Source organism: Elaeis guineensis, chromosome 5 (assembly GCF_000442705.2).
Source record: "Elaeis guineensis isolate ETL-2024a chromosome 5, EG11, whole genome shotgun sequence".
Lineage (NCBI taxonomy): Eukaryota > Viridiplantae > Streptophyta > Magnoliopsida > Arecales > Arecaceae > Elaeis > Elaeis guineensis.
Genome location: NC_025997.2, coordinates 27,814,115 through 27,836,139, shown reverse-complemented (window position 1 = coordinate 27,836,139; position 22,025 = coordinate 27,814,115). Strand labels below are relative to the sequence as shown.

The 22,025-nt window shown below is 37.7% G+C and overlaps 1 protein-coding gene across 3 annotated transcripts; it reads right to left on the bottom strand.

Annotated features, from left to right (window-relative positions):
• Positions 1–4,733: 4,733 nt before the first annotated feature.
• On the bottom strand, positions 4,734–17,952 carry LOC105047400 (gibberellin 2-beta-dioxygenase 3). 3 transcript variants are annotated; one of them, XM_073257810.1, is made up of 4 exons: positions 17,849–17,952; positions 6,022–6,875; positions 5,592–5,937; positions 4,734–5,243 (listed from the first exon to the last, which is right to left on the bottom strand). In XM_073257810.1, exons 2-4 carry the CDS (start codon positions 6,537–6,539, stop codon positions 5,004–5,006), a joined length of 1,104 nt encoding a protein of 367 aa, XP_073113911.1. In that variant the 5' UTR covers positions 6,540–6,875; positions 17,849–17,952; the 3' UTR covers positions 4,734–5,003. The 3 variants fall into 3 exon arrangements, with proteins under 3 accessions (XP_073113911.1, XP_010924620.3, XP_010924621.3); XM_010926318.4 differs by having other exon boundaries at positions 6,022–6,854; positions 17,849–17,922; XM_010926319.4 differs by lacking the exon at positions 17,849–17,952 and having other exon boundaries at positions 6,046–6,468.
• Positions 17,953–22,025: the final 4,073 nt, after the last annotated feature.

The window sequence follows — 22,025 nt, the reverse complement described above, 5'->3', positions numbered from 1 at the left end:
ACTTGACTTGATTTGGCTATTATCGAGCTTAGGTAGCTCGAATAATATTTTGAGTCAAATTTGAATGGCAAGATATATACTCGGCTTGAAAACTCGTGAGTCTATTCAAATTTATATATATTTTTAGAAATATAATTTTATTTATAATATATATATTATTAATAGGTTAAGGCTCGCATTTGAGTTTGAACTGGAACTCGAGTATGTCTCGGTTGCTATTTGAGTTGAGTCAAATCCATCTCGAATTTTATCTTTTTTTTATCGAGCTGAATTCGAATTTATGATGTTAAGACTCGATCAATCTTAAGTTAAATTTTTAGTCCAAATATTTTGAATCGAATCAAACTTAAGTTTTTAGCTATTCGATTCGACTCAACTCATTTGCACTTCCAGTCATCACTGCCAAGCATTATGGCCCTGCATTAGGCCAGATAGTGAACTATTGGGACCACTTGAGGGAACTTGTTGCTAACTAAGTCAACTCATGCATCAACTTGGAAGGCCAGGGTTTAACTTGACATGCCACCAACCATGGCTTGCGTATGTGTGGTGATTGGTTGGTAAACGTGGCCATCATCCTAGAGGCAGGAACAGCCACTACAGTAGCTGCCATGGTTGGAAGCAAAACAACAGCCTCCACCATAATGTTAACCCTAGTTGATGATGAGGGCAATTGTCTTGATTACGGCTTATCCGATCACAAATAAAGCACACAAGCCTGCCGATTTCATACATAAACTGCAGCCATAACCCGTCCCTCAGCGAGCCCACTTGGATTCTTGGCACCGGTGGGCAAATAAGTCCAGCCGCATTGCAACAGGATGAAGTTCACCAAGATAATTAGCTTAGGTAATAGGGCATGAATACAGATCCAACCTCAACAAGGTGTTGGTAGCAAAAGTAATATTTACCACCGTAGCTTTATCCCGATACTCTCAAGGCAACATCGGTCGGTAGCCACAACCAAAGAACAAATGTTTTATCAACAATGCCAAGCCAACAGCCACAGCAGCACTGTATAAAATTGACTGATATATAGCATTAAGCCTAGCACAATCTCTCTCTCTCTCTCTCTCTCTCTCTCTCTCACACACACACACACACACAGACATCACTTAAACTAGCAACATACTCTTAACCTTAGAAAACTCCCGATAAATGCTTAGCTTTGTGTCCAAACTCCAGTGAACCAATAGAGTCGAATTAGATCAAGCTAGATGTCTCTGAGCTACATGGTCAGCAAGGAACAAAGCCAGGTAAGTAGGTGCCACATTTGTACAAATATTATCCATTATGTGTCACACACGGCCTAGCTACCATTCCACAATTGTGCACGGGGATGCCCATGAGGTGTCCCTAAAGCAGAACACCGTATGTCATTTATATATGCAACCAACCCACATTTTTGGATGCATGATTCATGCATGGCAGCAAACCCCAACAAAATCATATTGCCGTGTCTCCACCACTACCCACCATTAATCTACCCAGAGGCGACCCAATCCATCCCCCAAGCACATGTCTCTATCCAGACGCGCCGAACCGTCAACTGTGCATGGATTCACGTGGGGCCCGCCTTTGGTACGGGGAGTATAAGTGGGGCCAATCTCACCTTGCCCAGGTCATTCATCCACCAGGCATTGGCAACGCAGCGAAGGCCGCGGATCCACTTCATGACCACTAAGTCCGAATAGACTAAATCTTGTAAGGCGTAGTACTACCAATCACCCATCAAATCAACGCTAGCTCAGTTCCCGGAGGATGAATCTCTAGCTTTTTCAACTGCGGAAAGAGGGCCAAGACGGTTTGCTTGGAGACTGAGACCATACCAAGATTCCATAACAATCATCCATCAAATCATTGCTCCGTTCATCGTATATGGATAGATTGGTGGTGGTGTTACCACCCAATTAAATCAACATTGGACGTGGCTAACTGAGGAGCGATATGGTAGGTGATCTCTAGCTTTTTCTATCCCAAAAAGAGAACCCAGAATGCTTGTTTCTTGGCTGAGACCGCACCAGGATTATTCCATCACAAGATCTTGTGAAATAGGATCCGCCACTGGGCCAAACACTCTATAACTCGGGAAAATGATCTCTTGACTAGAAGTTTTGAGTTCACCATAGAGCGACAGGTCTGGACACTAACGTGGAGGATGTCTAGTCTCAAAATCTTTAGCTGTTATGGTGGAGATTTCTTTGAATAAAACTTACTGCTGTGTCCCTGTCCGGTAGGGCGTTAATTAGCTGTGTTTGCCACACAACAATTAGTGATATGCGCACCCGGATGTATCTTCACAATAAAGATTTCACGTCAAGGTTGCATGGATCCTGCGCTTGTTTGTTCGATGCACTTGGGTAGATATGATGTGTCACTTTTAGAGTTGAAATATTATTAGTTACAGAATTGTAAACGGATGTGATTGCTAGTGAGCACGCCTGTGGCATTAGAGTGGTAGAAGTGGCATCGCTCAATAAATGGTCATACTATTTCTATATCATTTTATATTACAGAATATAGAAATTCCTCAGTTTTACAAGAGCGATACCGTCATTTCCATGTCACACTTACGTCCTCCCTGCATTGCAATATATAGTTGACAATCCAGTTTTTTGTTCTCTTTATCTTTTGAAGATGCCATCTAAACGGAGTATTGCTCGAAGACAGAATGAAAAGAAAAGGAATTAAATGAACTGCCACATAGAAGAGCTCGTAGATGGAGCTACAAGAAATGGTGGAATGTTTGATCCGAGATTTCCTAACAGAATATAGGGTTTTCTATTTGGAATATTTACGGCCAAGCATTCATCGAATAGAATTGTTTTAAGTGGTAAAACAGGGAGAAGTCAAAATGCAGTAACATCATGTTACTACGCACGCCGCATGAATCGAATCAGCTACTCCTATGTTGGCTCCAATAGTCAATACATATTTTCTGAAATTTATGAAGACAATTGCCCATCTCTCATATGATGAATTATAGACATATATATGTCGGTGGTTTGATTGATACAAATTAAGATGACTGGCTGCAGTTCACAGGAGAATTCTAATATGCATGCATTTACCTTAGCCCCGAGCTTTAAGCCTTTTCAGTTACTGGAGGGGTCCAGTTAAATTACCTGTCATCTATGTATCACCCTATGGTGTATGGTAGAAATGGTTGTACATCTCTCTCTCTCTCTCTCTCTCTCTCTCTATATATATATATATATATATAATGTGATTAAAACAATTCATATGGCCAAAAGCAATTCAATGCAGTAACCTCTGTCTGAGGTAGAAATGGTGTGTGTGTGTATCTTGCCCTTGATTAAATTGCTGAAGTTTTCTATATGGTACTATGATTAAATATTCTAAATTCACTTGAATTCATGTTATGAAAATGAAACTTTTAAGAGGGGGTGCAGTAGGGGAGTCAGTCCCGGGCTTAAAAAGAAGGTAAACTAGTTCAGAGTCGGACCTCATACAAAGAAATTTTGTCTTGAGGACTTGCAGTGATACAGTGGAATGGGCCAGGGCCCTCTGATAGCATTGATTCCCTGCACCAAAAACAGATCCTCAGAGGTTATGGCCAACGGTCTGAAGGAAGTCTTCCGATAGTGCGTTTATGAACATTCGTAGTTTGGTACACAGTTTTAACTTCCACCATTGACCCGGAACGACCCTATTAATCTGACTGCCATTCTTATGGCCCACTTGTTTCCCAGGTGTGGGTCCCTGTGCCACCCAGCTCTCCCTTTTTTCTGTTGTGCAACCATTGTTTCAGAGATTCACTACCATAGAGGCGCATGCACAACCCCTCTTCTCCTCTCGTTTAAAAGGCTGCTCCATCTCCTTCCCAAGGACCAGCTTTTATTGCAGTACCTGGATTGGATTCCGGAGAGAGAGAGAGAGAGAGAGGGAGAAGGGGGCAGTGTACATGCTAAAATAGGCAAAACTAAGAGAACCATTGGTTTCATTGCTCAGAAAACAAAAAAGATAGCCATTGGTCCTGACTAGCGTATGCTGCTGTTCATGGTCGAAATGCTAAAATTTGAGTAGCTAAGTTAACCATTGGTTTCATTGTGCAGAAACAAAAAGATATCCATTGGTCCTAAGTAGTGTCGCTATTGTACTCATGGTTGTTTTATTATCCGGATAAGTTACCAAAACGTTTTCTGATGAGCTGTTTCATCAATAATTAACATCCAATACAAATTAATAATTTTTTTTACTACTGTTGATCATGACTTATATTACGGAAATGCTAAAATAGGCAAAACTAAGATAAGCATTGATTTCATTGTCCAGAGAAAACTTATTCATGGTTGTTATTATCTGGATATAATTTACCATCGATAACCAGCATTCAAATACAAATTTTACAGTTTTATTTATGAATTATTCATGACGAACTAAAGAAACCTTCATGGATTTCAAACTACTGATGCCATGGGTTACTATTGTTCATTATTATGCCCTGTTCCTTACTTGTTAACGTATTGGTAACTTCATATTACTCATTTTTTAAAGAAAATTGGAATATCTTATCCAAGCTTTTTCTTAAAACTTTTGGCGAGATCTCTGCTTGAATTCTGAAGGTGAGTTTTCCCACCCACTAAACTTGTGACTATTGTCCCCACCTACCAAACCATCTCTCTTGCGTCCATCAAGCTCAAACAAACAATGGCAAAAGGCTGCGGAACAGCACTGCTTGCTTTTGGAAGCTGCTATAGAGCTTAAACACCTTTTCTTAACAAACCATATCTATTCAAAAGGAAAAAGGCCCTTTACATACAAGACTTTGTATAAAAGGACGAGGAGAGAACAAGAGGAAAGGAAAAGAAAAAGTTACAAAAAAGAGAAGAAAGAAAGAAGTGAAAACCTTTTCTATTTCTATCTTTGGTTAACACTAGCTTGGGTTACCATGCCAGCCTGTTCCTGACCAACCAAACAGCCCGAGATAGGAAAGCCAACACAGCATCAAAAGATGTCACCAATGACCTCCTCCCAAACCCCTACTTCTCGAACTGGCCAAGCCTGTAGTCAGCCAGCCTTGATTTATAGGCAGCCTTCTTGTACTCCTCCCATGTGAACTCCCTGTAGAGGCTCTGCTCCCCCTCTCCCATCAACTGTGGCAAGGGTGCAATCCTCTCGGTCTGTGGCGGCCCTCCAAAGTATATCATGGAGACCCTAGATTTCGAACCATTGGCCAGAACTCTGTGCCTCACACTGTTGAACCTCCCATTTGTCATAACCTACAAACAACAACAATCATAAAAACATCAGATATACATAAGAAAATACCAAGAACACCAAGGAAACTAAAACTGTAACGAGCCACTATATCAAACCACCTTATGAATTTTAAAAGTAGAAACATAAGATGTTTTCGTCTTTAGTTCATTCCATTTGCCAAGGAAAACCTGAAAGACTTCTCACAGAGCTACAACTAACCTGGATTGCTGCTCACTACTCAGAGTGGCTTTAAAACAGAAAGAACATGTACAATTTTTTTTTTAAAAATCTTTTTCCTTTTTTTTTTTAAAGTTTCTTCTTTGCTTGAGCGAGTGAAAAGATAAGTGGAGACTGGAATGGGAAATTACCTGCAAGGAATCGCCTATATTGATGAAGAAGGACTCCTGGTCTGAAGGGACTGAGACCCAGCTTCCATCCCTCAGAGCAATCTCAAGGCCTTGGGTGTTGTTTGATCTCAAGACTGAGATGATCTGTGGGTCAGTGTGCTCCCCAAACCCAGTCAAGCTGTAGTTGAGCCCTTGAAAGAGAGGGCAAGGAGGGTAATGATTAAGCCTAAAGATTTCATCACTCTTTTCATCCATCACAAGCTTACTGAAAACATTCCTTGGCTCGATCTTCAGACCTTCAGCCATCAACTCCAGCACCTCAGAAGCCAGCTTCCTCACTGCTGATATGTATTCATTCAAAGCAGAGCTGCAAACAATAGACGAGCAATAGAAGACAATGATTAGAGATAAAAGGATCGAGCAAACAACAAAAGAGCTCTAAGAACAGAACATTATATCTTCTCTTTCTTCCCACCGAAACAAGCTCGCCGATGGTTCTTGAAGAAAGGGCATTGATGTGTAGGAGAAGGGCTTGGAGGTGACGGCAAAGAGGAGGTACTCCACCCAGCCGACATCGCCATTAGGTCCGATCCTCTTGTTCCCATAGCCAAATGGGTTTGGAGGACCAGACTTCTCCTTCTCCACCTGAGGCAGGGAGAAGAATTTGACGGCCTCCTCCTCCAATTTTGCCATGATATTAATGGGAACCCCATGGTTAATAACTTTGAAGAAGCCAAACTCTTCACAGGCCTTGATCATGGCATCCACAGAGCCTGCCTCGGCGAGGTTGATGACGGGGATGCCGGAGAAGTTAGCGTCGGGTTTTGGAGCCCTCAGAAGGGATATTTGGTCTACCTGATTGGCTAAGACCACCATGGCTTTGAGAAAGAAGGCAAAACAGGGGAGTTTTGGAAATGGAGTTGGCTGGTGGAAGGCAGAGGAGAGGAGGGTTTTTCCAAGGAGATGCATGAAAGGAAGGGGGTTTCATGAGCTATATATAATGGGAAGTCTAGAAGGCAGAGGGTTCCTAAAGGTGAAAGGTTGCATGGGAACAGGGATAACAGTGGACTACAGCAATACAGCGGGCGAACCAAGAAATGGACCAATGGTAATTTCTGTATTTAATTTCTTCTATGAATACTCATCCACTTCCCAAGTAGAATCCCCAGCTCTTTCCAAACCAGGTTGACGTTGGGGAGTGAGGCATGAAATTTGTGGATTCTGCTGGCAGAGCATCTCGGTTTTTGAGTAAGCGAGCTACGCAAGCTGGGGCCGCAGCTTCTCCTGATACCCATAAGCCCCCAACTTAAAACAAGGGGTGGGTTAGCTCATGGTAATTTGATAAAAATCTTGCTTACTTTAGTAGATATGCACGTTTGTTATGGATTATAACTAGATCCGGTGGAGTTTAAGTTCAAGGTGGAAGCTTACCATCTCCTATTTGAATGCGTATCCACTGAAATGGAATTATAATTTGATCATGCTTTATAAAAATCAAAAGTCTTCTTTGAACCCAATATAAATCGGTCTACATTAAATTGGATTCTAATATTTAAAAAGTATTTTAAAAAGAATAAAAAAGCGAGTTTAAATCTCTATACAAAGAAACACATTGATATTTTCTTCTAATTTTAAAATACTATGATAATAAACAAGAAAGGGAATAACTAACGTCCAATGCATCACAACTTTGCATAATCTCTTGCCCATCTAATTGGTAATTAGATTTCTCTAACCTTCTAATATATGAACAAAGTTCAAATAGAATAAAAATATGTCAAATATATACATGCACCAAGGCTGGAGAGAGCTGGATTTCATTTCCATTCTATTCTAATATTTAAAAAATATTTTAAAAGGAATAAAAAAGTGGGTTTAAATTTCTATACAAAGAAACACATTGATGTTTTTTTTCTAATTTTAAAATGCTATGATAATAAACAAGGAAGGAAATAACTGACGTCCAATGCATCACAGCTTCGCATAATCTCTTACCCATCTAATTGGTAATTAGATTTCTCTAACCTTCTAGAATACAAGAACAAAATTCAAATAGAATAAAAATATGACAAATATATACATGCACCAAGGCTGCAGAGAGCTGGATTTCATTTCCGTTCTATTCTAATATTTAAAAAGTATTTTAAAAGGAATAAAAAAAGCTGATTTAAATCTCTATACAAAAAAACACATCGATATTTTTTTCTAATTTTAAAATACTATGATAATAAATAAGAAAGGGAATAACTGACGTCCAATGCATCACAGCTTCACATAATCTCTTACCCATCTAATTGGTAATTAGGTTTTTCTAACCTTCTAGAATACAAGAACAGAGTTCAAATAGAATAAAAATATGTCAAATATATACATGCACCAAGGCTGGAGAGAGCTGGATTTCATTTCCGTTCTATTCTAATATTTAAAAAATATTTTAAAAGGAATAAAAAAGTGGGTTTAAATTTCTATACAAAGAAACACATTGATGTTTTTTTTCTAATTTTAAAATGCTATGATAATAAACAAGGAAGGAAATAACTGACATCCAATGCATCACAGCTTCGCATAATCTCTTACCCATCTAATTGGTAATTAGATTTCTCTAACCTTCTAGAATACAAGAACAAAATTCAAATAGAATAAAAATATGACAAATATATACATGCACCAAGGCTGCAGAGAGCTGGATTTCATTTCTGTTCTATTCTAATATTTAAAAAGTATTTTAAAAGGAATAAAAAAAGTTGGTTTAAATCTCTATACAAAAAAATACATCGATATTTTTTTCTAATTTTAAAATACTATGATAATAAATAAGAAAGGGAATAACTGACGTCCAATGCATCACAGCTTCACATAATCTCTTACCCATCTAATTGGTAATTAGATTTTTCTAACCTTCTAGAATACAAGAACAAAGTTCAAATAGAATAAAAATATGACAAATATATACATGCACCAAGGCTGCAGAGAGCTGGATTTTATTTCCGTTCTATTCTAATATTTAAAAAGTATTTTAAAAGGAATAAAAAAGTGGGTTTAAATCTCTATAGAAAGAAACACATTGATGTTTTTTTTTCTAATTTTAAAATACTATGATAATAAATAAGGAAGGAAATAACTGACATCCAATGCAACACAGCTTCGCATAATCTCTTGCCCATCTAATTGGTAATTAGATTTCTCTAACCTTCTAGAATACAAGAACAGAGTTCAAATAGAATAAAAATATGACAAATATATACATGCGCCAAGGCGGGAGAGAGCAGGATTTCATTTCCATTCTATTCTAATATTTAAAAGATATTTTAAAAGAAATAAAAAGTAAAATTAAATCTCTATACAAAGAAATACATTGATGTTTTTTTTTCTAATTTTAAAATACTATGATAATAAACAAGAAAGGGAATAACTGACATCCAATGTATCACAGTTTCGCATAATCTTTTGCCTATCTAATTGGTAATTAGATTTCTCTAACCTTCTAGAATACAAAAATGGAGTTCAAATAGAATAAAAATATGACAAATATATACATGCACCAACACTGGAGAGAGCTGGATTTCATTTATGTTCTATTTTAATATTGAAAAAATATTTTAAAAGAAATAAAAAAATGAGTTTAAATCTCTATACAAAGAAACACATTGATATTTTTTTATTTTAAAATATTATGATAATAAATAAGGAAGATAATAACTGATGTCCAATGCATCACAGTTTTGCATAATTTTTTGTCCATCTAATTAATAATTAGATTTCTCTAATCTTTTAGAATACAGGAACAGAGTTCAAATAGAAATATGGCAAATATATACATGCATCGAGGCTGGGGAGAGCTGGATTTCATTTCCGTTCTATTCTAACGTGTCAATGTCACGTTGGGCAAATGACAAGAATATCCTTTGCTATTCAAGCCTAAAACGATCAAGTACCTAGCAAGTACTAGTGGCCTGGTAGTAATTGTACTAACTTGTGAGGTCCATTTCACGTGCATGACCTAGGCTTCCACGCTCGGGATTCCAGCGCGTTATTGCGCTGCTTGCTCCTTTCTCCTACTAAGATTATTACTAGACATAACATCCACCATCTTCTTCCGTGGAGTATAGTTCTGTACCCCCTAGGTGTTTAGGTGTACATATGACACACCCAAGTACCAAAGTCCTCCAGTACATTACCAACACGTAGGTGTAGCTTATTTTTTGACAGGTCTACTTTGCCTACGTGGCAGCTCGTGATCGTCCCTGCACCCGTTTTTGTTTGTACGATTCAATCTTACTGACTTAAAAGTGGCTGACCAGAAATGTCATGATCTTAAGTATATATTTTAGTGTGAGGTAATAAACGAATCAATAACATAATATTAAGATGGAGGGTAGGATTAGATTCTTTCCTTGTACTCCCCTTGTTTACAAGATTTTTATATATATTTGGAATGTCTTTTTATGGTCCTCAGAAGTCAGCATTCAAAGTTCAAGGTGAAAGGCTTGGGTCAAAAAGGCGGGAGACTGGTTGTTCTTGTTTGACCCGTGATCTTTTCCGGGCTCAAGACCACATGCTGGATAGGTCGGACTGCAAACCATCCGAGGGTGGAAGCTTCCTCCTTTTGGCACGTGCAATAGACAATGCACGTGCGCTCCTAGGTTTGGGATGAATGCAAAAGATGTTGAATATGGGAATTATAGGTTGCTAGATACCAACTTTGATGAGAACATGGACAATGTCCATGATTCTCCATGAGAGGTGTATAAGAGTATCAAAAAAAAAAAAAAGCTACCAACTTGGGAGATGTATGGGTACAAAATTTATTCTTATTCCTTCATGATGGTGAATTTGGCTAAAGGAGCAAAGAAAAAGTAACGAGAGAAAGTTGTTGGTCCGACAAATTTAAGATTTCAAAAATGAGGAACCTAAGATACATTAGAGTAAGTGTAAAGGGATGAAACTATTTTATTTTAAAAGGACTATTCTACTCCCTTTATAAAAGACCACCAAGGATTGATTTCTTTTCATGCAAGTATAAGGATTGTTTCTCTCTTTTACTTAAATGGACAGCAAAAAAAAAAAATAATGGTCATACATTACCAAGTCGCACCACCGACAACCAACAAGAATGCAACATCATGTTGGCACCTCTCATAATATCTCTCCGACATTTAACATGGGTAAGATGGTGCATTTATCACAAATAGATGATATTTGGGTACAATCTAACAAAAGTTTAGACTAAACCAATAATCTTAATTAAAGAAAAATATTTACTCATTATGAATGTCATTATTTTTCCTCGTATCATCATCAGGTTACAAGAGGAAAAGATAAGTGATCCATGCATTAGTTAGAGGAGGCAAGTATGTCAATATTTTTTTTGTTGTCATTGTGCGTCATCAACAAAGCAATCTCACTAATAGAAAAATGTACATAGCCATATATAAAAAAGATAAGATATACATAATTATTAAGCTATCGGGACAATGTCATCGTTTTTTGTAATACTTTTGAAACATGATAAGGAAGAAATAAGGGCTAAAAAGTTGCCATCAAATTAGGGATTGTAGAAAGACTTGATGTGCCAATAATCATAATTTACGCTTTAGAAGATGTAGCACATGAAAGAAAGATAATATATCTATTAATACTAAAATACATAACAGCAAGAAGTATGATAGAAAAAAAACTACAGCAAAAAGGAAAACTTGACCTTTTCTTAATAAAAATGGGAGAAGGCCTGTCCTTCACTTAATTTAGTGACAAATTATATCGAAGAAATTACTCTGTTTCAAATACTTAGACATCAAATTATGTTCACATATATTCTTTAAACACAACATATTTTATGCTTATCATCATTTTCTTAAAGTTATTCTTATCTATTATGTGTTTAATTTGTTGCTTCTTCTTTTCTTTTCTAGTGTCCTTATTTTTGCATCTAAAGTAATTCTCTTATCAACTATGCCATCTAATCAAGCTAAATGAATAGATTGCCATAAATTAAAGCCTTTAGAAGTGACTATATGTTGGGAGAATCCCTTACTAGTGTGAAATATGGATCTTCGTCTAAGATCATAACGTCGATGACGATGCCGATACCACAAGAAGAAGGATGAAGAGAGATACACAAAATACAATCAAATAACATGGATCAACTCAAGACTTACTTCCACGAGGTATGCAACTTTACTATGAGAGAAATCCATAAATATAAGAGAAGATCATACACTCTCAACTCTCATACATCAATTTCTCAACAAGAAGCATATATCCCTTACAAACTCTCAAAATCCTCAAAGAAACACTCTAGCTGCCACAAACTCCATCCCCTCATCGTACAACTCGTCACAAGCTTTTTATAGAGTCCAAGAACACCTAAAATGGATAAGAAACCACCAAGTTATGTACACTCAATTTGAACCAAAACAACTCTCAGCCGTCTGAACACCGTCCTGATGCATAGATCACTGTTGATTGTCATCTTTTTCCACTAGCCCACATATCGGATCTGTGCTCCACCAGCTGGCCTAGTGCGTCCCATCATCAGCCGTCCAATCGTACCAATCAGACGGTCCAGAAGGCTCCCGCAACAATGCCCATCCAGCAGTCGATTTAGGGGTGCTGTATCCAACAATTGGTTCAGCTTCGATTCGGGCTAGTTCAATTCGATCTACTGTTGGTTCTTTACCGATTCCCCTCCAATTTGATTGGTTTAGCTTCAAATTGGCTAGTTCACCTCCAGTTCCAACCCAGTTGAGCTCAATCTTGTGATTTTTCTATTAATCCTTGACTCTTAGGCTTCCATCAACCAACCAAGATCGAATTCGAGGTGCCAAACCTAATAAATCTCCATCTTGACTTGACATTCGATCTCCACACGACTTTGAGAGCTTGTAAATGATCTCACTCCTACGTCTTGGGGCAAATGTCTGACTGCTTATGGATAGACAGATATGGGAGTCAAGCCAGACCGCTTGATCTTATGTTCGTCATGTGCTGTGACTTATCTGACTTGAGATCTGCTCGGAATAGCCTCCTGCGATAATAAAAATTTCACTCTATGACATCGCTGTTATCCTTTCGAATCTTCGATCTCGTGCTCGATCCATCTGCATCTGGAGCTCTACTTCGTACTGAGCTCTCTACCAAGAGGTAGTATTCTCCACACTTCTTTTCCTTCAAGATAACCTTATTGCCATGGACAATTTTCAAGACTCCATCATCAGCTTTCCATCTATAGCTGCTTGAATTCAGTCTACTCAGTGAAATCAAATTACTCCTAAAATTGGATATCTATCAGACCTCACCCAGCTTTCTCACTATTCTATCATGTATTTGCAACCTGATTGTCCCAATGCCTTTGATCACACGGCTTGATCTATTCGACAAATGAACAGTATCCTCACTACTCTCTTGAGAGTCAAACAGTTTATCTCTACAACAAACATGATGCGAGCAAGTCGAATCTAAAATTCACTGAGAAAAAGAAGTAGATATCTCACCAGAGACTACAAGCACATTATCAGTCTCATTAGTATCGCTATCATGGATCACTACCACAGTAGCCTTCATCCGATCTTTAAGTTGTGGGCCTGCAATATCTGACTAGATGCCCCAATTCATCATACTGGTAGCATCTGATATTGCTCGAATCCCTTGACTTGGACCTGCATCGTCCACTTTGTGATCTTTTGCCATTTCATCCTTTGCCACCACCACTTCCAATCACCATCAAAGTCGAGTCATTGTCTGAACTCGAGACTCAATTCTCTTATCTAAGAATCTCGTTCTGAAAAAGTACAGAAGTGATCTTATCCTTCTTGATGGTGCTCTTCCTCACAAGAAAAGAAGTCACTAAAGACTCAAATAAGGAGAAAAGTGATGAAAGTAAGATCAACACCCTAATCTTCTCCTCAACCTTCTCACCAGTACTGAGGAGATCAGTAAGAATCTTCTGAAAGTTGCTGAGATATTTCTACACACTCTACCCCAGGCTTATTTGCAGTTGGTAGAAATATTTTCAAAGGAAGAGAGCATTTGTGAGAGTCTTCACCATGTACATCTCCTCAAGCTTCGACCACATCATCGTTGGAAAAGTCTCGCTAAGCACATGGATCACCATATGATCCATTAAGTATAAGTAGATCATGCTCACCACCTGCATTTGGAGTCGCTTTCAATTTTTTTTCTCTATGATAGTTGGCTTCTCCTCGTACAAGAGAGCATCAATCAATTCTTATTGGATAAGAACATCATTCACCCTCACTTGTCATAGAGAAAAATTATTTTTTCCATCAAATCGATTGATCTCTATCTTGATTGAGCCTACCTTCTCCTTCTTTTCCAACCTCAATCAACACTTCCATAATCTGGACAACTCTATGCTCTGATACCACTTATTAGGAGAATTTCTCATGAGTGCGAAATATGGATCCTCACACAAGATCGCAATGCCGATGATGATGTTGATACCACAAGAGGAAGGATGAAGAGAGATATACAAAATAAAATCAAATAATGTGGATCAACTTAAGACTTACCCCCACGGGATGTGCAACTTCACTATGAGAGAAATCCACAAATATAAGAGGAGATCACACATCCTCAACTCTCATACATCAATCTCTCAACAAGAAACATATATCTCTTACAAAAAACTCTCAAAACCCTCAAAGAGATACTTCAGCTGCTGCAAACTCCACCCCCTCATCGTAAAGCTCATTGAAAGCTTTTTATAGAAATCAAAAATATCTAAAAGGATAAGAAACCACTAAATTACGCTCAATTTGAATCGGAACAACTCTCAGCCGTCTGATCGCCGCTCTGATACATAGATCATCATTGATTGGCATCTTTTTTCGCTAGCCCGCACATCGAATACACATCTCCTACAACTTTCCTAGCGCGCCCCATCGCTATCCATTTGATCACGTCGATCGGATGGTCTATAAGACTTCCGCAACAGCACTGGTCCAGCGGCTATTTAGGGGCACTGCAATCGGTCCAGCGATCGATTCAGCACCGATTCTGGTTGGTTTAGTCAGGTTCAGCTCAGTTTACTACTGATTCCTCATCAGTTCATCTTCAATTTGGCTGGATCAATTTCAAATTAGTCGGTCTACCTTCGGTTTCAATCCAATATTTGTGCACAATCTTATGATTTTTTCACCAATCTTTAATTTTTGGACTTCTATCAACCAATCAAAGTCGAATACGAGGCGTCAAACCCAACACTATATAATAATATGACTTGGATGACATTTGGTCTTATTTTCATAAAAAAAAATATATATATATATAATACTAATGTGTCGACAGCATCCACCCCACAAATATACTTTCAATTTTATGTAGGTTCCACACTAGTTTGCTTTTGGGAACCAACAGAAAAAGGATCAATAAAATACCAAAACGTGTATGAGGGATACCACTAATAACCTGCTAGGGTACTCATCCAGCAAATCTAAAATAGTGTTTATCTTGTTCCTTCAAAAGGAGCACCTACAAGTCTCCTAAAGTATAAAGCTGCGTAATAGCATACTTTGCGGGCATTATATACATGAGATGGCACGCATCGGGATTTTATTTGATAAGGCATGCATGTGACGTTATCCTTCTAAAATAATGCATGGAGGGACCGGACAATGAGTCAAAAGAGATGCTTTAAAAACGTCAGCTTGTATTTTTCTTTTTTTTTTTTTTTAAAAGCCTTTGAGGCAAAGCTGGTCGTAGTTTATGTTATCAATATTTCTTCAGAGTAGAGGCCCCACACGTGCGAACAAATACGTTGGAATAACTGTGGACCTCGTAGAGATCCAGTGAGTTGTCAACGGTAGGCAAAACCTGAGCTCTCCAAGTCTCCCAACTCCTCGAGCCCACCACCCCGTCCATTAATACTCTCAAATGTCCCTGATTCGAGGAAAGAGAAAAAGCTCGCAGTGGGCCACGTGGATCGCAGTTTTGAAGCGTGAGGCGACGTGTCCGGCTCCCGTTCCTAGCTTTCTCTGTCGGCACACGGAAGAATAAAATTGCCGGCTTTCGTATAGTATATAATTGTTGGTGGGATGGGGACGGAGCGACGGAATTTACGAGCCGCTTTCCGTGCGTGGGAGAAAAGCCTTTCCCTTCGTTTCCCCCCTCTTCTCTCCTCTTCTTTGATTAAGAAAGTACTTTTTTGGTATACTGTACTAGTGTTATGCAGGTGGCATATAAAATTATAGATATGAGCTTGCTTTCATTTTCTTGTTGTTAGAAAGTAGGTCTTTATTTTTCCTCCTCTTTGAAAGAAGATATTATCATGTGGACAACCTGACAACAGGATAAATTGGGCCCCTTAGCCCTCCTCTTCTACTCCAAAGAAAATGAAGAAGAAGAAGAAGAAAAAAAAAAAAAATATTTTTAAATATGTTAACTAATTGGTGAGAAAGAGGCCTGTGTAGGATAATTTGAGAGGTGTTAATTTTATCTGCAAATAAGTGCAGGCACATGTGAGCAAAAGTTGGATGACTATGATATCATATTTTTGTTAGCAAAATGGTGGAATAGATGGATGAATGCAATACCATCATTTTAAATTTTTTTATTTAGGTATGTAAATTGAAAAAGACATCTACCTAAAGTTTTTAATGGTGATGGTTATTATCTTAATCCTCTCGGCAGGTTAGTGCTGAATTGGATGTGATGGTCCTTGTGCTCCAAATGTAATTTAATTTTTTTTAAAATCTATAAGTCGATTGATAGATGAACTTCTACTTTTCCCCCATACATCTTTTGCGCCTTTATGTTAAAAAGAATGCTAGACTTGGAAGAAGAAGGATGTACTCATAAATGATGCGTTGATAAAGGTAATATTTATTCCAAATAGAGTTTGAGATTTTGAATTTCTATAGCAATAGTAGTGACAAAAATAATTAAGAATAGGAACCTATTTTGACAAGTGAAAAGAAGGACACTGGACAAAGAAACATATGAGACTTGAGAATGGGAAAAAAAAAAGCAATAAAATTTCATTTGCTTTTGGTTTTTTTCCTTATTAGATGAACTTTCTCTAGGAAGAAAGAAGGTTTAGTCTTTCTTAATGAGCATTAAGCATAATTATTATGTGCACCATGTATATATATATGCCCTTTACATCTTCCCATAATTCGTAACCATACTATGGTTCAAGAACAATTAGCCAAACCATTATTTGCATGAAATACCCTAGTCATGTCTAGCACAATTTTACCATGCAAGATCATTTAGAATTTGTAATATGTACAGTGCTAGAAACCATAGTAACCCCTACTAGACTCGTATGTTACCAAATTTAAGATGAGGAAATAATTTTTTGCTTTGTAAAGACAATTTCAAGTACTTGAACTTTATTGCACTTGAAAGCATACTATCACAAAGATGTCTAACCAATTCATACTTAAACTTTGCTCTCTATAGACAAGTTTTTTTATGAGATTCTTCATCACATGACAAATATTCATGGCATGAAATTACATGGTTTGCTATGTTTTGGCTCTTTCATTTTTAACATGGCAGTTCATTGGGACATTCTAATATCATGGATAAGAAGGAAGTGTTTAACCATCTATCTTAGCAAACAAGAGTTTGTCTGTAACCTGAAACAACATGCTAGTGGCATTATCATTCCTATACCATGAAAAGCAAAAATTGCAAATGCATGACTAGACATAGTTAATAGACATGGAAAGTTGGCGGCAGCATGCGAATCAAACTATGCTGTTTGAGAGCAATGACGAAGCTTCGGGGCAAGGTCGAGGGACAGTTGCCCCGCCGAAATTCAGAGCATAACCTAATTGCTTAGGATATAGCCATACTTTGCCCCCTCTTCACTAAATGTTGCCCCTGTCTTCACATCCCTAGTATTTTGGCTTAAGAAATGTAGTAATGAGATTAGGAAGTTTAGATTATTTTGATCTCCTATAATTACAGATTGTAAATTGTTATGTGGATTACTAATTAGAACAAATGTGGGTTTGTCATAAGGCAATCATCACTATCTATCTTGATATGAAAATTATTAAATATTCAAATCGACCGCTCGTAGCTTTCTTTGAAAACAAATCTTTTTTCATTAAAAAAATAAAAGCGAGTTTGGCAAAAAAACAAAGAAAGAGAGAGTATTAATTACTAGTCTTTTGGTTTATTTTTGAGGAAAAAATAAACAAAAATTTTGTAGCCATTAAAGTAGCATATTTACTTGCTGAAAACAACACTATTGTGATAAATGATCTGCAATATTTGAAGCAACTAGAGGGTCAAGGCATGCTAACCTGCAAGATGGAAGCTCCACCAACAAAGTAACCAGAAATTCCACTTTGGTCTTCCTAGTAGCACTGTGAAAAATGGGTGCATTACTAAAGGTTCGTGATATATCCTCACCAATAAATACTGGACCAAGGATTCCGGCAATGCAGGTCCCAGCCTCGTCATCCTTCTGATCTTTTATTCACATTGTTATCCAGCTTCCATGTCAGCCTTGGAGGTTGGCCGGGCCACAAGATTTTATCCTCCAATCCAGCTTCTCCAAGCACTCATTTCTCAGTGACGACACGTAAGTAGTCACCTACTTCCTATCCAAACCAGGATCATTTGTCTCCTGGATAATTTTCCTGCCACCCTGATCACATTAGAGCTACCCTCATATGGATGTCTTTGGCCAGAGAGATAAGCTCAAAATGGTTAATTTGCAGTCAATTAGAGCTATAGGAGAGGAATCTGGGCCCAAGGAATCTGTTGGTCATCCCATAAAATAATTGCCAATAATACTCTCATAATTTGCACAGGGTTGATCACCATCCGGGCTCCATGATCTGGCTGCCTTATCAACAACCACAAGTTGATGGGCCTCTGTGCCCCCACTTGACAGTATATTTCCGGGCCCATTTGTTGAGGCCTTGATGAGGGCAAGCAACTTGAAGTCAAGGCTAAATGAGTCAAACATCAATATTAGGTGAACATTTGTATACAAAAGGCGGCTCTAAATTGATCAGTGGTGTAGTGGATATTGAAAGCACACCTCTAGAATTCCTATGATTGAGTATAAAAATAATCCAAGTCTATCTAAGTATGGAAAATCTACCAAGCATGGAAATAATTGGTGCCCAATAATGGTCATGCTGACCATGGAAGAAGTGGTTGTGTTGTGCTTATTGAATGATCATTTCCACTTATATTGCCGGCATATATCTGATCAGTGTTCCTCTTATGACATCGTGAGCAATAGGCACTATAAAACTAAATTTGAAGAACTTGATGTTAATTGATACAACTGAGGTTATGGTCTAGCTTTTATATGGAGCTTTGTATCCAAATTAAGTCCATAAATTGGATAGCATGAAAAAAATAAGATTTACATTCATGCCTACATAATTAATTCCAACTAAAGCATGGGATATGTACCAAATGTTCCATGTCATATGGACATCAAACTGGCATATGATATAAAAGGTGTGCTAAGTGCTAGTACATCGAACTGGCCCTATGCTGCATGTATTGATATTGTACTAGATTTTATTAATACAGGATCCAATATCGAGATGACAAATTTGATCCTAACTCCACCGTGTAACATACTTATTATCACATATTTTATTCAACAAATTCTTGAGGCTGCAAAATGGAAGCAACTAGGATGAGAATTAACATCTCTTTTGCACTTGCATATCTGCAAAAGATAAAAAAGAATCTCCCTTTTGGGGGACGGAGCCGCAGAATCCACAGTTGAGGTGGTGGTTTCTGATGCTGGCAACGACTGAAAGCTATGCCATTCCACCACTAGATGCAGCAATGTCTTGTCATAGGCTCTTAAAATGATACATGCTTGTAAACCTCCAAATTCTTTTACATCCTTCTCTCATAGTCTCTTGGATAGACACCTGTCGACATTAGGATTAAAGATGAATGCCTGAACTAATTTGGAATAGACAGCTATGAGAAATAGTGACTCCTACTCAAAGAGGCCTACCTTATCATCACAGAAATTATAGGTAATGAAATGATGTTGGCGATCCGAAGAGAAAAAAAATTCAACTGGTCCATGGATAAAGGTTGGAACGAAATCCTGAGATTAGTATTGGTGGTTGCAATCATTATATTATGTTCACGCGTGCTTGCGGCATATGGTCTGCATTTGGAGTCATAAAAATTTGGAAATATTTGTTGACGGCAGCAAAATATGTGATGACTGTTGATGATCCCTTGGTGCATATCTGAAATCAAGTTAGCCTCCTCCTGCATTTGGCCTGCGTTTTGAGTTGTGAAAATTTGGATAATATTTGCCGACGGCAAGAGAATATGTGATGATCAATTTGATGGTGAATGTGGAGAGAATCTTTTATAGTGCATATCTTCAATGAAAGTAGCCTCCTCTAGAGGTGAACTTTTTCTTTCTTCTTCCCTTTTATATTTTTTCCTCCCCATTTTTCGTGGATGTTAAACTTAAAGGAAGCCTACGACTGGATGAGTATGCCAAAAAGGTTGGAAGGGACAACGTAGTTTCACTATGCCCGAATTCCCTTAGACCTTGGTGTAACATACGTGAAATTGGCCTGCATGATGGAGGTTGCCACTCGTGCTACATGTGAGACCATATGTAGAGCCACCGGTCTACAAGCTAATACTCATCTTTCTAATTATATTTTTGAGGGAGAGAGAGTCTCACCTGCTCTATACTTTAATATTCGGGACTGAATCACCGGTCTTAGTTACTACGTATAGGGGTGTAAATGCTAACCATAATTCAAACGAGCCCCTATTCACTCGTGTACGCATGCAAACAAATATACGTATCTGTATGTATGTCTATCTGTGTGTATGTAGATATATGTGTATGTGGCGACCATCATCGTTGGGCCAAAATCTAGAGCCTTTTCGTGCAACCTGGAGGATGGAAATGGGATGAAGATAGATTAAAGGCAATGGAATAGTATATATAAAGATGATCAATTCATGACGGAGGATGTGTCTTGTTGCAAGAGCAGCCAGCACATCATTGTACTACGACCAACTGCATTCATCCCCCTCAAGGGTGAAGAATATTTACCGAACTTCTTACTAAAAAAAAAAAAAAAAAAAGAATATTTACCAAACAAATCGGTAACATTCTTTATCAAAGAAAAAAAAAATAAAGGAAATAGTATTAACATTGGAATATTGGATGGCGAATCAAGATTTAACATTGGATGGGATAGCACCATAGCTTAGAATGTGGGGTGGTTCGATTTGGTGAAATGAATGGTGTAGCGGCAGTTCATTCCGGAGAATCTCAGATGCTAAAGGACATGTTATGCTGTCTTTTGTAATAAAAAATAGTGACGTGATGTCAAGATAAGTCCATCCTATGTAATAAGATTTGGGCTGCCGACGGTCCATATATAGAATTGTTAAGGACATCAAATGCGTGGGGTCGGCTCGATTTGCGTATTTGACGTTCTCCTCTGTCGGACGTCCAACAATTTAAATATGCATTGAGGCCACTTCGCGTCTTGGGCTTTGGCCCATCCAGAAACTATAAAAAATGATAAATCTCTCTCTTGTTTGTTTGTGTTTTTATATTTTTTTTTTTGATAGGATAGTAAGATTACATAGCCGTAGAATAAATACAACTATTGTCATCAGCATATAAAACTTTTGCACCAGAGAAACTAAATATAGTTCCCTATGTTTAACAAAAATTTCCTCAATATACATTTGAACTAGTTCCGACAAACTAATTGCTCGAGTTATAGTTCAAATATTGCCTGAGAGATATTAACTAGATCATAATATGTGATAACAGTGTAATGTAACTTAATTTCCTTCATGTTGCATTCAAACTAGTCCTCGCACTTGGAGGACTGGAGCGAGTAAAAATCGCTGGAGCTATAGTTCAAATGTTGGATGAGAGATATTAACTAGATCATAATGTACTTAATAACCGTCTAATGTAATTTAATGTTCTTCGCGTTACATTTAAACTAGTCCTCTCGCTTCTTGTGCTGGATCTAGTAAAATGTATTGCCTATTGAAGACTATCTGCCGTCTCCTATATTTAATAACTACCAATTTCAATGTCCTGTCTTCTAGACGTCCAGTATTTCTTCTTTTATACTACTTTAGATCCCTTCTCCCATTATCTGATCATTTTTTTTTCGATTTTATAATTTTTCTTTTTATTCACTATCTTATAGTTATTATAATTTCATATTAAGATCTTCTAGATATAAACACAAAAAGATAGCACAAATTTCTTTAAAATTTCTTTGGCTGAGATCATATTCATGAACAAGCTAAGGTAACCTTGCTTCATAATATCCAATTTTGAACTCATGAGCTGATGAAGGACATGTTATTTATTTGATAAGTAAATCTAATTTGCAATGCTGTTGGAGATGAATGTACCCAATCCCGAAGATCAATATGTCTCTCCAAACCATGAGAGGGCTATTTGAAGGAAGTCATTCTAATGCA

Bases quoted from the DNA above. Each gene is read 5' to 3' on its own strand.
- LOC105047400 (XM_073257810.1), bottom strand. From the start codon at position 6,539: ATGCATCTCCTTGGAAAAACCCTCCTCTCCTCTGCCTTCCACCAGCCA. The intron at 5,938-6,021 runs GTTCTGTTCTTA...TATTGTTTGCAG, and splicing joins GAAGAAAGAGAAGATATAAT to CTCTGCTTTGAATGAATACA. The intron at 5,244-5,591 runs GTAATTTCCCAT...TGTTGTTTGTAG, and splicing joins ATATAGGCGATTCCTTGCAG to GTTATGACAAATGGGAGGTT.